At 57.5% G+C, this 15,562-nt stretch overlaps 1 protein-coding gene across 5 annotated transcripts; it reads left to right on the forward strand.

Annotated features, from left to right (window-relative positions):
* The first annotated feature begins 156 nt into the window (after positions 1 to 156).
* On the forward strand, positions 157 to 14,476 carry CDR2L (cerebellar degeneration related protein 2 like). 5 transcript variants are annotated; one of them, XM_053661332.1, is made up of 8 exons: positions 157 to 544; positions 3,219 to 3,347; positions 3,537 to 3,768; positions 4,009 to 4,845; positions 9,896 to 10,008; positions 10,258 to 10,406; positions 10,982 to 11,146; positions 12,516 to 14,476. In XM_053661332.1, exons 4-8 carry the CDS (start codon positions 4,767 to 4,769, stop codon positions 13,393 to 13,395), a joined length of 1,386 nt encoding a protein of 461 aa, XP_053517307.1. In that variant the 5' UTR covers positions 157 to 544; positions 3,219 to 3,347; positions 3,537 to 3,768; positions 4,009 to 4,766; the 3' UTR covers positions 13,396 to 14,476. The 5 variants fall into 5 exon arrangements, with proteins under 5 accessions (XP_053517307.1, XP_053517305.1, XP_053517306.1 ...); XM_053661330.1 differs by having other exon boundaries at positions 3,144 to 3,347; positions 3,537 to 4,845; XM_053661331.1 differs by having other exon boundaries at positions 3,219 to 3,351; positions 3,537 to 4,845.
* The last annotated feature ends 1,086 nt before the right edge of the window (positions 14,477 to 15,562 follow it).

The following is a 15,562-nucleotide window of genomic DNA, read 5'->3' on the forward strand; positions in this document are numbered from 1 at the left end:
AAAATGCACAGTATTGGGAGTTAGTGGGAAGCGCGAGGGCCCAAAGACGCCACTGGGCATCCTGACCCTCCCCCAGCGTGACTCGCGTGACTGGGAGTGACCGAGACCCTCTAACGTCAGCACTGCCTGCGCCGTCATTTCCGGTGGGCTGGGCTTCGGAGTGGGCAGTGGTGACTGTGCCCGCGGGTTGTCGCATCGGGGTCCCAAGCAGACTCTGCCTGGAAGGCGTTTGCATCCAGTTCCGAGCCTCCCCTCCCCAACCCCGCCCCCGCCCCACCCGGGTCGAATCTTTGCCCTTGCCGCACCTCTGGGATCTGGGCTTGTGCTCCGGAGGGAGCTCCTGGGCTGGGAACTGGGGAAGTGCTCCTGGTCCCCCCAGGAGTGAAACCGACCCCAGGGGAACCCTACTGCCCAAGGTTTAGGAAACGGTGGGTCCACCAACGGGCCGCCTGACACCGCTGACGAGGAACACCATGAAACAGGCCTGCCTGACACACAGAGGAGGGACCAGGCTCTGGGGTTGCCGCCATCGGGTCGTGAATAGGTAGGTCCCAGCCATCAGCCCGCTCTATGCTCCGTTAAGGGGAAAAGGCCTGAATAAAGTGGACCCCAGGGTTTTTTGGCTGGTAGCTCAGGAAGGCAAAGGAACTTCCTTCCTCAAAGGCAGATCTGATTTTTCTTCTCATGCAATAGTCCAGAAAATATTAAGTCTGCCCCAGAGACACAAAGGGTGACCCCCTCCCTGGGCCAGGAGCCTGGGGTTCCCATGAACCAAACTGGGCTAAGGGCCCGGCGCAGGCCCGGTGTGCAGCAGGAAGCCCGTCCCCCAGCTGCCCGCAGCTCTCTGAGGCACCTGGGCCTCCACCCCCTGTCCCCCTCGGAAGCAGTGAGGGGGGGGGATTCCACCACCTGGCAGAGTCGGTGGCCCAGCTGCAGCCGGCCCCCACCCCACGCCAGCCTCACAGGACCTAGGGACCCAGGGGAGTCCAGCCTGAATCCCCCTGCCTAGTACTTGGGTGGCAGTGAGAATCCAGCCTTTAGGACATGCTTGTCCTTGCCAGGCAACACTCCTGGACTGGGGCGCTGGGAGGGAGGTTACAGGAAAGGAGAATATTCGGGAAGAGCCATGTCGAGGGCGTAGTCAGTGCGGTAAAGGCCAAAGGCTGAGAGATGACCCAGCAGCTGGGTGTTTTCAAACCTCATCGATGAAAACAGCCTTAGCTCCAGGGGCTAGAGGTGAATCTCCAGGTTGGGGACTGCCTTTCATTACCCTGGCAAGAGGTGGGGGGGGCCTGCCCTGGCTGGTGTAGCTCATTGGATTGAGCACGGACTGTGAACCAAAGGGTCGTGGGTTCGATTCCCAGTCAGGGCACATGCCTGGGTTGCAGGCCAGGTAGGTCCCCAGTAGGGGGGCGCATGAGAGCCCACCACACTGATGTTTCTCTCCCTCTCTTCCACCCTTTCCCTTTGTCTAAAAATAAGTAAATAAAGATTGGAAAAAAGTTCATAGAAAAATTAAAATGTACATTAAAAACTTTTTAAGTAATAAAAAAAGTTTTAAAAAGAAGGGGGCCCTGCTAGCATCCTCACTGCCAAAGCCTAGGCCCTCAGCCCTGGGCCCCTGCTTTCCCTCTGGGGCTTCCTGCGCTCCCCAGGGGCAGCCCTGGCTCCTGTAGTTACATTTCCACAGGGCTGCAGACTGAAGACATGAGCAAGTGCAGAGGGCAACTTGGTGGGCTTGGGGTCCCAACCAGATCCCTCCGGAACTCAGCCCCCCCAACCTGGTTGTCATGAGACTCATTTTGTCCCCATCTCAATAAATGACCTCACCGCCGCCCTGTTACCCAGAAGTCTCAGTGGTGTCTCCGATTCCTTAGTCGGTTCATCTGAGCGTCTTGGTTCTACACGCAGCACGTTTTTCATCTCGCTGCATGTCCACCGCCCCCGGCCTTGTCCTCCCACCGCCACCTCCCTTTAGACCATTGAGAGAACTGCATCCTCGTCTTCTTGCTTCACTTCTTGAGTTAACTGTTTCCCTGAAGTATAACGTATTTAGAGAAGTGTACACAGCGTAAGTGTGCACGTCAATGATGTTCACTACTGAACACACCTGTGTAACCAGCACCAAGGTGAAGAAATGAAACACTCCCTGCGCCTCAGAGTTCCCCACGTGACTCCCCAAGGCCAAACAGTCTCCCATTTAGAATCCTTTTTGCCCGTTATACACTTTCTGTAAGTGGAATCATGACTCCCCCAAGGTGTCCACCTCCTAATCTCAGAATCTTTGACTATGTTACAGTACATGACAAAAAGGACTTTACAGATGTGATTAAGTGGAAGGCTTTAAGTTGGGGGGATTCTGCTGGATTATTATCCAGGTGGGCCCAATGTAATCCCACATGTCTTTTTGTTTTAAAGATTTATTTATTTACTTACTTATTTTAGAGAGACATGGAGGGATAAAAAGGGAAAGAAACACCAATTGTGTGAGAGGTACATCAATCAGTTGCCTCTCAACCATGAACCTGGCCTGCAACCCAGGCATGTGCCCTGACTGGGAACCAAACCGGTGACCTTTTGGCCATTGCTCAATCCTCTGAGCCACACCAGCCAGGTCCCCAAATGTCTTTAGAAGTGGAAGAGAGGCAGAAGAGGTCAGTGTGATGCAGTGTAAGAAGGACTCAACCTGCTGTTGATGCTTTGAAGACGGAGGAAGGGAGAGATGAGCCAAGGAATGTGGGAAGGCTCTAAAAGGTGAAAGAGGCAGGAACAGACTCTGCTGGAGCCTGCAGAGGGAACTCAGGCCTGTGGACACCTCGATTTCAGCCACTGAGCCCATGTCAGACTTCTGACATACAGAACTGTAAGATAACAAATTTGTGCTGTTTCAAGGCATGAAATTTGGGGTATTTGTTACAGAAACAATAGTAAATACAAGTACTTGCTCTCTGTGTCTGGTGCTTTCACTCGACATTTTATCTGTAGTCTATAATACTCCATTGCATGAGTATACCATTTTATTTACCTACTGATGGACAGTTGGGTTGTTCCTAGTTTACAGTAGTACTATGAACAGCACCACTGCAAACGTTTGTGTACCTGTCTTTCGGCCACGTATGTACGTATTTCTGTTGCACATATAGAGGAACAGAATTGCTGGGTTACCAGGTGTGCATTTATAGCGGATGCTGTGACGCGTCACCCAGACTTTCCCTCAGGACCCCAGGCCCTGCTCTCCCAGCGGCTGGACACCGCCGGCACTCTCTGAGAAGAGAGGGACTGGGAAGAGCTCCTCCGCCCAGTGTCGTGCCACGTCCCAGCGGCAGCCTGCATCCATTCCAGGACTGGTTAGTAAGTGTGTGTACTGAGGTGGGGGGGGGTGAATATAAACGCCACCCCCCCAATGCCTTTTGGAATAACTTTGATGGGTCATCCCAGATTCAGGGCTTTCCAGAAACCAAGGGAGGCTTTGTGGAGGTCAGGTCTTAACCCAACGTTTTCTTCTTCCAACCCTGCTTCCTTCTCTCTTCCTACAGGTGTCGATCCTTCTAAAGAAGTTGAACACCTTCTCACATGTTTATTGGGCCATTGTGGTCACATGTGGAATTCCTAGTCAAGTCTTTTACCCATTTTTGCACTGAATTGCCTTTCTTTTTCTGGTGGTTTGCAGGTGTTCTTTCTATACTCGATGCAAGTCCTTAGTTGGGTGCATTTGCCACATATTCTCAGTTGAACATACTCAGGGGACTTCAACAGTAACAGCACATAGTGAGTCCTAATAACATAACTGTTGACTTACATGTTGAATTACATGAATGCTTGAGTCTGAAAACTCCCTTAAGGAAAGAATGCCTGGAGAGGTAAAACCGTACTTGATTTTAATGGATATAATTGAATATAGGGTATGGATCCCACTCCTGGCCTGAGGTTTCTGGCTACAGGCATTTGAACACTCAACTTCTTCAAAGTAAATGTGAATGAACATTGATTCAGAGTGTCTGTCCACAGAAGGTATCAAGAGGCTAGCCTGTTCTAGGCATTGAGGAGCCAGCTGTGAACAAAAGATAAGATCCCTGCTTTCAGGAGACCCGAAGGGAGAGAAACACAACAGGTAAACAAAATAAAATAATTTCACACACTGAGCCCTAAAGTGAAGGAGGTCATCATGGAGGGAAGGGGCGTGTTGAGCCAGAAGAAGCCAAACCAGGGCATTAGGGAGATCCCGCCCTCGGCCCCGCCTCCATCTTTGCATACAGCTCCTGATTGGCCGAAGGTGTCTAGCCCCACCCCGCGGAGCGGGCTGTTGGGGAAGCTCTGGGCGGTTGGGGAAACGCCGGGCGAACCCTGCCGGGATGCAGTCGCGGCTCCGGGTGTCGCCGAGCGGGCCGGGGGCAGCGCGGGCCGAAGCTGGGCAAGGCGCGTCCGCCGTGGCACACGCGTACTCTTAGCGCCCCAGACCTGCCGTGGGGCCCGGGCCCTTCTTGTCGCCGAACCGCCCGCCGTCCCCTCCCCTCCACCCTTTGTGCCGCCGCCGCTGTGTGTGCCAGGCTCCGCAGGACCCCGGCCGGGCCAGAACGCCGCGCCGAGTCAGCCTCGTGCGGGCGCCGGGTTAGCGGCCGATGGCGAAGGGGCGCAGCGCGGGCTGGGGCGCTGCAGCCGGAGTCCGCGACGCGGGAGACCCGGCCCGCCTCCGCCGCATTGTCCCGCGCCCCGCACCCGGGCTCTGAGCCGCGCCGCCGCAGCGCCCGCCCGCAGCCCACGGGGCCATGCGGAGGGCCGCGGGGATGGAGGACTTTTCCACGGAGGAAGAGGAGCCCTGGTACGACCAGCAGGACCTGGAGCAGGGTGAGCACGGAGGAGGGGGCAGGAAAGCGAAGTGCGCCCCGCGACCCCTGTCCGCTACTCCATTGTTGGGCGGTGTCAACCCCGGGAGGGCTGGGCTGGACCCCGCGAGCCGCACTCAGAGGGGTGATGTGTGTGGCGAATGGGAGGGTGGAGAGAAGGGGCGTGCTGCCCGGGAAGACCCGGACGGGGCCCGCGGAGACCTGCAAAAGTCGGGGGACCGCTCTTCCTCTTTCCCGAAGGACAGGGGCACGCATACGTGTTCACCCAGCTCGCCCACCCCAACTTAGAGGCAGGAACTGCCCAGGGGCCCCTGATGCTGTCGGGGGACCTAGGTCGTCACTGGAAGTCTTTGGAGGCCGGGAGGTGGCTCCTTGGTTGTTTTCCTGGGAGGGGTGGAGTGTGTGGCGGGGGAGGGGGAGGCTTATCCCAAATCCAGCACCCTTCCTTCTCTGCCAGAATTCCTGAGCCCTAATACTCCCAGAAAGTTTCCCCAGCTCCCTTTCCCTCGACCCAGGGAGGGACTGGATGGAGTGCGGGGACCCTGCCAGGGGAGAAGCGCAGATTTGGAGTCATCAATCTGCCTTCCCGAGGGAGGGGTCCCCTGGTCCTTTCCCTCTGGCCCCCTCACAAACTGCTTGTTGTGTGGAGTGGGTCAGGTTTGGGAATTCTGAGCAAGGGCTCAGCTTAGAGCCTGAGTAAAGAGGGAGCCACCTCCCTCCTCCATCTGAGAGCAGAGAGGGTGAGTAGAAGTGGGTTAGACGCCGGTGATGAGGTGGCCAAAGTGACATCACTCCAAGTAGGGGGCGGGCTGTTAGGACAGGAAACAGGAGGAGGCCTAAGAGGGTCAGGGCCAAGGCCTACGAGAGTAGAGTCAAATCCACACTATCCTCCCCAAGAGCGTCTCATTCCTGAATGGTCAGGGCTGGAGGGGTGTCCAGGAGAAGTGACCACTGTCCCCTGCAAGTGGGCGGGGGTGGACCCGAGTCTGGTTCAGTGTGTGACTGACACTCCTGCTCTGGGGCTCCGTCCGTGGCCCCCAAAGCCTGGCTTTGCCCTCTTGGGAAGCATCTACCTAGATTCCTGAGCCTTTGTTTCCTGGCTCTGACCCACATCCCGGTGTGGCCAGATTGGCTGGCAGATGAGGCTCGGTCCTTGTGCTTCAGAATGTGGGGAAGCCAGAGGCTCGAGTGTGGGACTGGGGGTGCTGGGTCATCCCCTGCTATACTCTATGCCTGGAGTCTACCCTTAGCTACCCTGCCTGGAGTGAGATGCCCAACACTGGCTGTGACCACCCTTCCCCAAACCTGGGCACTACCCCCCCTAATTTTACCTATCAGACTCCACCTAAGTGCCAGACAGTATCCTGGGCACTGGGCATAGTCCCAGCCCTGGCCCACTAAGTGGATTTGGGCAAGTGGAGGTGGGCCTGTAATTGAGTGTAGGTGACAGGATGCAGTGAGAGGGCTTCATGGAAGAGGCGGGCCCAGAAGGAAGGACTGGAAGCTGAGTGCCTGGGAAATGGCCTCTGGGAAACAGATGCGGATTTGTTGCTGTCTCATTTCATTCTGCACCCTTAACCACGTCTCCGGAAGTGTTGGCCCTGTGCCGGCCCAGATGTGGGAGCCAAGGAGCAGCGGTGGGAGGTGTGCTGCTCCCAGAGAGGGAGGGGTGTCCAGATTCCCGGCTGGGCTGGGGGCCCACTCTGGGCCAGGGTGGGGGATGGGCCCAGCCAGCTCCCTGCTCTGGCCTGGCTGGCCAACAGCGGTCAGCCTCCCTCGGGCTCCCCTGCAGCCATCAGAAATGAGACAGTCTCAGAAGACACTGGAGCTGTCCACTGAAAACCAAATGTGTGCTGAGCCTGTGAAGTGATCTCTGTCCTCAGGGGACGCCACGTTCCAGCAGGGGAGGCAGAAAGGAGATCAAACTAGCAACCATGGTAGAGCCACGGGGCTGCAGCAGCAGGCACATTCGGAAGGGTTCCCACAGAGGCCCCTCTGAGCCGCGTGCTGAAAAGGCACTCCCTAGGCAGAGAAAGGCAGGCGGGCATTCTGGAGGGAGGGGACACTTGTACAAGGCATGGAGCAACGTGGGAAGACCACATGTGGCTGGAAAGTAGATAGAGTTTGAGCTGGGGTGGGAAGAAGTCCCAGGCACAGGTGCTGTGGAACCATCCCTGTGGGGGAGGCCACGGGGAGAGCTGGACGGTGGGGTGAGTGTTCTCCAAAGCCTGGCCACACTGGGGATCAGGTGCCTGTTGTGACCTCCTTCCCTGTACCCAAGTCCCCAAGTCTCTGCCCAGCTGCTCCCTCCGTGCCTCTGAGTGGCCCAGGAAGCGGTTTGCCCAGCCGGCCTGGTCCCCCAACTCCATTACAGCAGGTCCTGACTTCACTTCCTGAAATTTGCCCATCAGGACCCCATTCGACTTTCTGATGCCATTTCATCCCAGCCATCCCAATAGCAGGGTCCTTGGTGCTCGCTGCGTTCCCTGCGCCCACTGCCACAGCACCTCTAAAAATAGAAAATGTCATTAATTATTAAGCACTGGCACTCTTTCTCTTCCTGCCTGCCTCCCCATCTTGGACCAGGCTTGGCAGGCCCTGTGGGTACCACTTCCCAGGCTGAGAGATGGTTGCTGAGTCAGAGATTTGAAGTCCTGGGCACCTGACCTTGAGTCTGAGCCTCGGAAGAGAGCTCTGGCGTGGCAAGGGGAGGAGGCGACTGGAACCCAATTCTGTGGACCCAGAATTCATGCCTTGTAAGCTGTGAGCTGGTCAGCCGCAGCCCCGCCAGGTCTCCTCCCTCCCCTCACCCCCCGATCTTTGTCTCTCCTTCCCTGTGCCTGTTCCCTGTCCCTTTCCCGCCTCCCTGCTTCGGAGTCTGTGGGGCCCCACCCAGGCCCCAGCCAGGGGCAGCCAGTGGGATTTCAGCATTTCTTTTCAAAGACACCCTGTGTCTCCCAGTCATGCCCTTTCAGGCTTCTGGGGCGTTGCTCCTGGGCAGCACCACAGCTGATTGGGCAGGGGGGGTAATACTGAAGCCTGCTGCAGGAGACCCCAAAATCTCCCGGTCCAGGAAGGGGAGGTGCCGGTAGTCTCAATACTTTCCCTGGCTCAATCCAGTGATCTGGTTGTGACAGGCTGTTCTCCCCTCTGGCTTCTAGCTCACCCCATGTCCCACTCCCAGGCCACCCTCCTGCTCTGCTCCACGGGGAGCTACACCCTCCCTGGAGCCCTCAGTTCGCTGGTATCCCTTCCCCAGCACTTGACTCTATCCAGTCCCTAGCTGCGCAGCTTCTGTACTTCCCTCATGACCCCTCCTGGCGGCTTTGACCAGCTTAGCTGGCACTGTGATCAGGTTTCCCAGAGACCGACCCTGAGGTTCTCCCCGCCCCAAAGAGCTTCCGTTGTGTTCCCTTCTTCCCCATTCCTGAATCACTAGGAGGCCCAGCTCACAGTTGCTGCCTTCTGAGGGCCGTGTCCCTGGTTTATAGTGTGACTTCAGCTGCCCCAGCCCCCTGCCGTAGGAATGCTCACAGCTCAGGGAGGGAGGCCAGCAGGAAGTGCAGTGCTCATGGCCTTGGACTCTAGGTTACGCTGCAAGGGATCCACACAGGCCACCCACAGGGCCTGGTCCCTGACACCAAGGCAGGTGACATCAGTACCAATGGCTTCTTCACACCCGACAGTGCCCAGGGGAGAAGATGATGAGTGTGGTCCTAGAGGTGGTTTCGCTGGGCTCCTAATTTTCCACCGAGCTCTCAGCATAAGATGGGGCTGCAGATCCATGACCCTAACATCAAACTTCACACTTTGTAGACTTGCCAAACGTGTAGTTAATAAATGTACACCACTCGTGCCCTCATTCCCCGTCTAGGTTGGTGTCAGGTAGCTAGTTTTTCTTGGCAGCATCATCAGAAGGTTAACTGTTTGATGCTGAAGGTTCTTATCTGATTTGTATGAACTGGTACTTTGTGCAATGGCTCGGGTGGGTGTTCAGGGCAGTGGTTGTGTTTGTCCAGGCTAAGTTATTGCTACTGCAGCCTTGCTTTGGGATAGCAGCTTTGCACTCCTCAACCAGGGAGCTCCTCTGGGTGACGCCTGGACACAGGGCTCCCCACCCCACCCCCACTTAGGTCCTGCCTGGAGGCTGCACTCTGGCTGTTTTGGAACCTCACCCCCCTGGGTGGAAGCAGACCCTGGTTTGTTTCCCAGGGAAGGGAGGTTGCAGAGAAGGGCACAGGTCTGGAGGGCCCAATGCTCCTGGAGACTGGGGCGAGGAGACCTGAACTCTCTGTGTGGCTATAACCCAGCTGGCAACCTTGAGCGGGAAGTCATTCTTCCGCTCTGGCCTGTCATCCACAGAATAAGGAGATTGGGCCAAAGAGCTTCGAAGCCTCATCCAGTTCGAATATCCAGCAGGCCCCTTGCCCCTCCACCTCTCAGTGAGCTCCTAGTCACCCCTCCCAAATGCTGCCCATTGTCTGAGCCTCTTGCTGTGCCTGGGACAAAGAATGTCCCTTAGTCCTTATCCAGGGCACTTGGCACCTCGGTCTTATCATTCTTTCAAAACAGATTTATATACCTGCTCTGTGCCAGGTACTGTTCTGGGTCCTGGGGATTCAGTGAAGGAAACAGGCAAGATCCTGCTCTGTGAGCTTACAATTAGGGGGGGTGGGGGACAAAAAGATAAATAAGCAAATTGTTTGGTAAGTTAGATGGTGATTTCTGCTAAAGAGAAAAAATTAAGCCGGGGAGGAATGCAGAGTGGGGGAGAGTGCAATTTTAAATCAATGCTGGGGAAAGGCCTCCTGGAGAAAGTGACATTTAAGCACAGACTTGAAGGCCAAGAGTGCTGAGCCCTGAGAGTGTCCCGGGGGGAGTGCATTCCAGGCAGAAGCCACAGCCAGTGCAGAGGGCAGCCCCTGTGTCCTGGTCGTCTTGGGGGTCCCCGAGGCCCAACTCAGAATGAATGCTCAGAGCATGGGTAGGGGTCCTCTGGCTTCCTCCTCACACTGCTCACTGTTTCCCCTGCCCTCCACCCCTCCTCCCAGACTTGCACTTGGCCGCGGAGCTGGGGAAGACGCTGCTGGAGAGGAACAAGGAGCTGGAGGAGTCCTTGCGGCACATGTATGCCACCAACGAGGAGCAGGTGCAGGAGATTGAGGTGAGGGCCTCGGGCTCTGCACGCACACACCCCCGCCCCCACCTAAGTTGCCTCTGTGCAATTAGGAAAAGACGCAGCCTCCACGACCATCCCAGGCAGTCCTGCCCCACAGCCTTTTCCCCCATTCTGTGGCGTATGAATGCCCCGAAAGGAACCTGTCCCTGGAAATGGGCGGAGGGCCCAGGCAGAGGCATTTTCCCTCACCCTGTTCCAAAAGGTTAGTCACCCTCCCTCCCCTATGAACCCCAGTACCTGACCAAGCAGCTGGACACGCTTCGGCACGTGAACGAGCAGCACGCCAAAGTGTACGAGCAGCTGGACCTGACAGCCCGGGACCTGGAGCTGACCAACCAGAAGCTGGTGCAGGAGAGTAAGGCCGCCCAGCAGAAGATCCATGGGTGAGGGCTGGGGATGAGTTCGGGGCCCAGGACGGAGGGCCGTGGGGAGGAGGGACAGGCAAGGAGAGGCCCGGGACTGGCTGTGCACATGGGTGGATGGACTGGTGGGCGTGACTGCTGCTCCTCATCCCAGAAGCCCAGGCTGGGAACCTGGAGTAGTACTGACTTTGTCCTTGTAGATTTGGGGTGGTTTAACATTCAGGCCATAATCATGTAAGCAGCAACTATGCACCAGGCTCTGTTCGGGCACCCAGGATGCAGTGATAGGGATCCAGAGACACTGCCCCACTCTGGGAGTTCACAGCCCGAGAAGGAATGCAGGCATGTGGATATCTAATTGCAATGCAGGGTGATGAGTGACAGAAGGTGTACGAGGAGCTGAGGTAGTACAGAGGAGAGATGGTCAGCGCGCAGCCTGGGAGGCATGGGAGAAGGGTGGGTACCTCAGCACCAGGCAGCATGGCTCAAGGTTGCCCGTCTGTCCCCAACCCCATGTCCCTCCAGGGCTACAGTGAGGAGGGCTGGCCCTGTCCCCTGAAAGTCCCTCCCATGCGTGTCTCCCACCCAACCCTCAGGCTGACGGAGACCATTGAGCGTCTGCAGGCCCAGGTAGAGGAGCTGCAGGCCCAGGTGGAGCACCTTCGGGGCCTGGAGCAGCTGAGACTGCGCCGGGAGAAACGGGAACGCAGACGCACCATCCACACCTTCCCCTGCCTCAAGGAGCTGTGCACCAGCCCCCGGTAGGCGAGGGTGCCCCTTGTGGGTAGAGGACCCGGACCCTGGATGGCATCTCCAAGCGCCCAGGACTGCCAGCCGGGGGAGCGAGGAGAGGGTGGGCACCGGGCAGCAGGTGAGAGCAAGAGTTGGTGCGCTGCCCAGGCTGTTGGCGAGGCTGGCCCTGTTGCTAACGACAGTCAGCAGCTGCTGTTTACAGAGCACTGGCCATGCGCCCACGACTCCGCTAAGTGGCTTCATAATCATGGCAGTACCCTGAGGTGTGTTTTACTGCCCTCACTGTGCAGATGAGGAAGTGAGCCCCACAGGTTCTGTGTCTTTCCGAGGTCCCCTGGTTAGTAAGCCAGAGCTCTAGCCCGGGAGGGGTCAGCCACTGCCCCTTTCAGCCCCCGTTCGTTGCCTCTCAGTGGGATGACTTCTTAATGGAAGAATACATGTGGTCTATTTGGGGGGAGGGTTCTTAAATTGGTAACTTTTATTTTTTTACATTAAGTTATTGGGGTGATGTTGGCTAATGAGATCCTGAAGGTTCCGAGTGCACATTTCTAGGATGTACGGTCTATATGTTGCATTCTGTGCGCGCCAGCAAAGTCAGATCATCTTCCGCTGGCGTGTATTTGGCCTCCTTTATCGCCCCTCACCCCCTTCTCCCTGGCAACCATCACATAGTCCCTGACGTCCATGTGTTTCAGTTTTATGTCCCTTATATGAGTGAAATCTAGAATTCTTAGCTTTTTCTGACGGACTCATTTCCTTACCATAGTATGCCCAAGGTCCATCCATGTTGTCGAAAATGGCAGTATTTCATCTTTTGGGGCTGAGTAGTTTTTCATTGTGTATGTATACCCCATCTCTATCTAATCCCGGTGTTTCAGTAAGGGTCCTAGCAAGAGGCAGTGCCTCACACAGAGTAATTGAGAGGCGATTAATAAAGAGGTGTGGTCAGGTACAGGAAAATGTACAGTGTCCTGGGGGACACTGTAGCGCCCCAGGCTTGCCATAGTGAGGAGCTGTTACCATCCCTTGGCCCACGAGGGCAGGGGCAGAGGGGTGACTGGGGCCGGGAAGCAATGGAGGATGCTGCACTGAGCCGGGAGGAGCCTGGGGAAGGCGTCCCCACGCCTGTGTCTCCTCCCATTCTTGGATCCCCTGCCTCCAGCCCCCACTGACTGGGCTCAGGTAGCCTGGCTGAAGCAGTCCATTGGCGTCTCCCTCCCAGAGCAGAGGGCAGAGGGAGAAGGGCCTGGAGTGGATGGAGAGGGACAAACACTATGCAGCCCAGGGGACCAGATAGTTGTAAGTGTCCCGGGCTGGACTCCCGGGCCTTGCCCATGGCCAAAGCGCTCTGCCCACCTGCCCCTCCCCCTCTCCCAGGTGCGAGGACGCCTTCCGCTTACACAGTTCCTCGCTGGAGCTGGGCCCTAGGCCCTTGGAGCAGGAGAACGAGCGTCTGCAAACCTTGGTGGGCGTCCTGCGGTCCCAGGTGAGCCAGGAGCGGCAGCGCAAGGAGCGGGCGGAGCGTGAGTTCGCGGCCGTGCTCCAGGAGTACTCGGAGCTGGAACAGCAGCTGTGCGAGATGGAGGGCTGCCGCCTCCGTGTGCAGGAGCTGGAGGCCGAGCTGCTGGAGCTGCAGCAGATGAAGCAGGCGAAGACCTACCTGCTGGGCCAGGAGGATCACCTGGCCGCGGCCCTACTGGCACCCCTCACCCAGGCCCCTGAGGCTGATGACCCCCAGCCAGGCAGCGGGGATGAGTTCGGCGCCCAGGACGGTGTCTCCTCCCCAGGCCACTCTGTGCGCAAAAGCTGCAGCGACACAGCGCTCAACGCCATCGTGGCCAGAGACCCAGCCAGCCGGCATGCGGGCAACCTCACACTACACGCCAACAGCGTGCGCAAGCGGGGCATGTCCATCCTGCGGGAGGTAGACGAGCAGTATCACGCGCTGCTAGAGAAGTACGAGGAGCTGCTGAGCAAGTGCCGGCAGCACCGGGCCGGGGTGCGGCATGCTGGCGTGCAGACCTCACGGCCCATCTCGCGGGACAGCTCGTGGAGGGACCTGCGGGGTGGTGAGGAGGGCCAGGGGGAGGCCAGGGCTGCGGAGAAGAGCCTGAGCCAGCACGTGGAGGCCGTGGACAAGCGGCTGGAGCAGAGCCAGCCTGAGTACAAGGCGCTCTTCCAGGAGATCTTCTCCAGAATCCAGAAGACCAAGGCCGACATCAATGCCACCAAGGTCAAGACCCACAGCAGCAAGTGACCCTCAGGGTCCCCCCCCAGGGTAAGGCCATGGGTGCCTCATGCCTGGGCCTCGCTGCCTCTGGTGAATGAGGGAGCTTTTTTGCGGCACTATAACCCAGTAGGGGCCACTCTCCGACCCAGGGAGCCGGTAGGGGACCCAGCTTGTCCCCTGCTGATGTGGGAGGTGGTCAACATGTTAACAGCCTGGCCCCCCCAGGACCCTCCATGACCCCATGTCAGCCCAAGGCACAGCTACGAGTTACAAAGCCAAACGGCCCCGCTTCCCTTCCCCAGCTTTCTGACCCCAGACTTGTCGCCAGGCTTCTGAGAGCCGCTCTGGACCAGTTGGCTTTTTTCTTTTTTTTTCAAAGTTCAGTTTCTTTTCTGGTTTTTTTTTTTGAGAAGTTTGCAATGTAAGGTTCCCCTGACCCCTTGCCGCAACTGGAAACACTTGAAGGGGGACCCCAGAGCCAGCTGTGGCAGGTTCCTGGGGTTTCCTGGACCACCCACTGCTTTTCCCCAGGTGTGACACACTGTCATTCCCCTAGTGCCAGCTGTCCCACCCCCAGGGTCCTAACCAGGTCAGAGATGGCCCCTGCCATGCAGAGCAGAACACCTCAGCCTGACCTCAGGGTCCCCTGCGCCGGCCCTGGTGGGGGCGCCCTTCTCCCTGGAGACCCTCAGCCCACTGCAGATCGGTAGCCGACCCGAGGAGCGGAACAGAGAGGCCCTTAGCAGCCGCACACGAGCGGTGTGCCACTGCCCTCAGAGCCAGCCTCCTTGGGTTCCAGCCCTGGAAGTACCTTCTGGGCATTAAGCCTTGCAGGGGTCTGGGCGGTGGGGAGCCCCCCATCTCTGCACACCACCTGCAACTCATCAAGTTTGGCCTCTGCCTGCCCCCACCTCAGGGACCATAACGCGTCTCATTCACTCCCATGCTGCCCACATGCTGACCTCACCACGGGTCACACGTGCTGCTCCCAGAATGTACCGGGCATGTGCCACAAGCCAGTGTTCCCAGCTTCCGCCCCTGTCCCCTTTCACTGGGGGCGTCCCAAGACTCCCCACTCTGAACAGTATTAAAATGGGACCTGCAAGGAGAGCATGTCTCCTTCCTCCCATAAAATGCCTGCTCTTAACCTCCTGCCTTTGTGGAGGGCTCTCGAGGACCCAGCTGGGGTTCAACCAATTGTGAAGGCTTCAGAAAATCCAGCTTCAACTAGGAGATGCCAGGTCCCCAGCTTGCCCTGAGCAATGCTTCAGGGCTCCTAGTTTCTGCTGCCCACCCACCCCGAGACCCAAGAAGTCAGAGCAGCCGTACAGCCTGGTGAAGGCGATAGCCCTGGCCTCTGTGCCAGGAGCCTGGGGGGCACCTTCATGCCTTACTCGTTTCTAAGGGGTAAAGGGATTTTCTTAATACGCACGCCTGACCTCCCCAGAGGTGCCAACTTGCTCTCCGGGCGGCACTGTGATGAGAGCTGTTGGCCGGTCCTTCGGCCACACATCTTGGAACCCTTTGTCCTTTGGAGCCAGGCAGCTCCCAGCCCTCCATGTGTCTCTGTCATCTAGGGTGGAGGGGGTGGGGTGCACCGGGTGGGGGAGGGGCTCCTGCCTGTTCTTCTCCCAGTTCTGTAGCAGCCGACCAGCATCACCTTTGATGTATACATGAGAGAAATATATTTACAAATGCTTTATTCTCTTCTTTAATAAAAAAAATGCACCAGTATTCTAAAGGCAGAAATGACCCCGGAGCCATGGTCCTATTGAGCGTCTCACAGGTCTGCCTCCCATTGCACAGCTCTGAGGGGAGAAATTCCTGAACCTCACTCCCCCACGACCCCTGGCCCCCCCGAGATTGGCAGCCATTGAGCTGAAGAGGGTCTCAGAAGCTGTTTACTGAGCACCAGCCACGAGGGCGGTGTTGCCTTGCAGGGTGCCCCACACTGGCTGGACCCTTCTTGCTGGACAGATTTTGCAGTTCCCTCCTCCCAACCCACACCTGCCAACAGCTGCAACTTCAGAAGTCAAAGAAAACACTCCCGAATCTTTGGGGCTCAGTTTCTCCCCACCTTCTCCAAGCGCCCACTTCCACACAGAAAAATCAGCAGACTCTGGATCCCATTCCCACAAGGAAAAGCTTCCAAAATCTTTTGGAGGTCGGCTCAGGGACCTCCCTCCAACCACCC

This window comes from Artibeus jamaicensis, unplaced genomic scaffold, assembly GCF_021234435.1.
Source record: "Artibeus jamaicensis isolate MK-2021 breed Jamaican fruit bat unplaced genomic scaffold, CSHL_Jam_final contig_2259, whole genome shotgun sequence".
In the NCBI taxonomy this organism is placed as follows: Eukaryota; Metazoa; Chordata; class Mammalia; order Chiroptera; family Phyllostomidae; genus Artibeus; species Artibeus jamaicensis.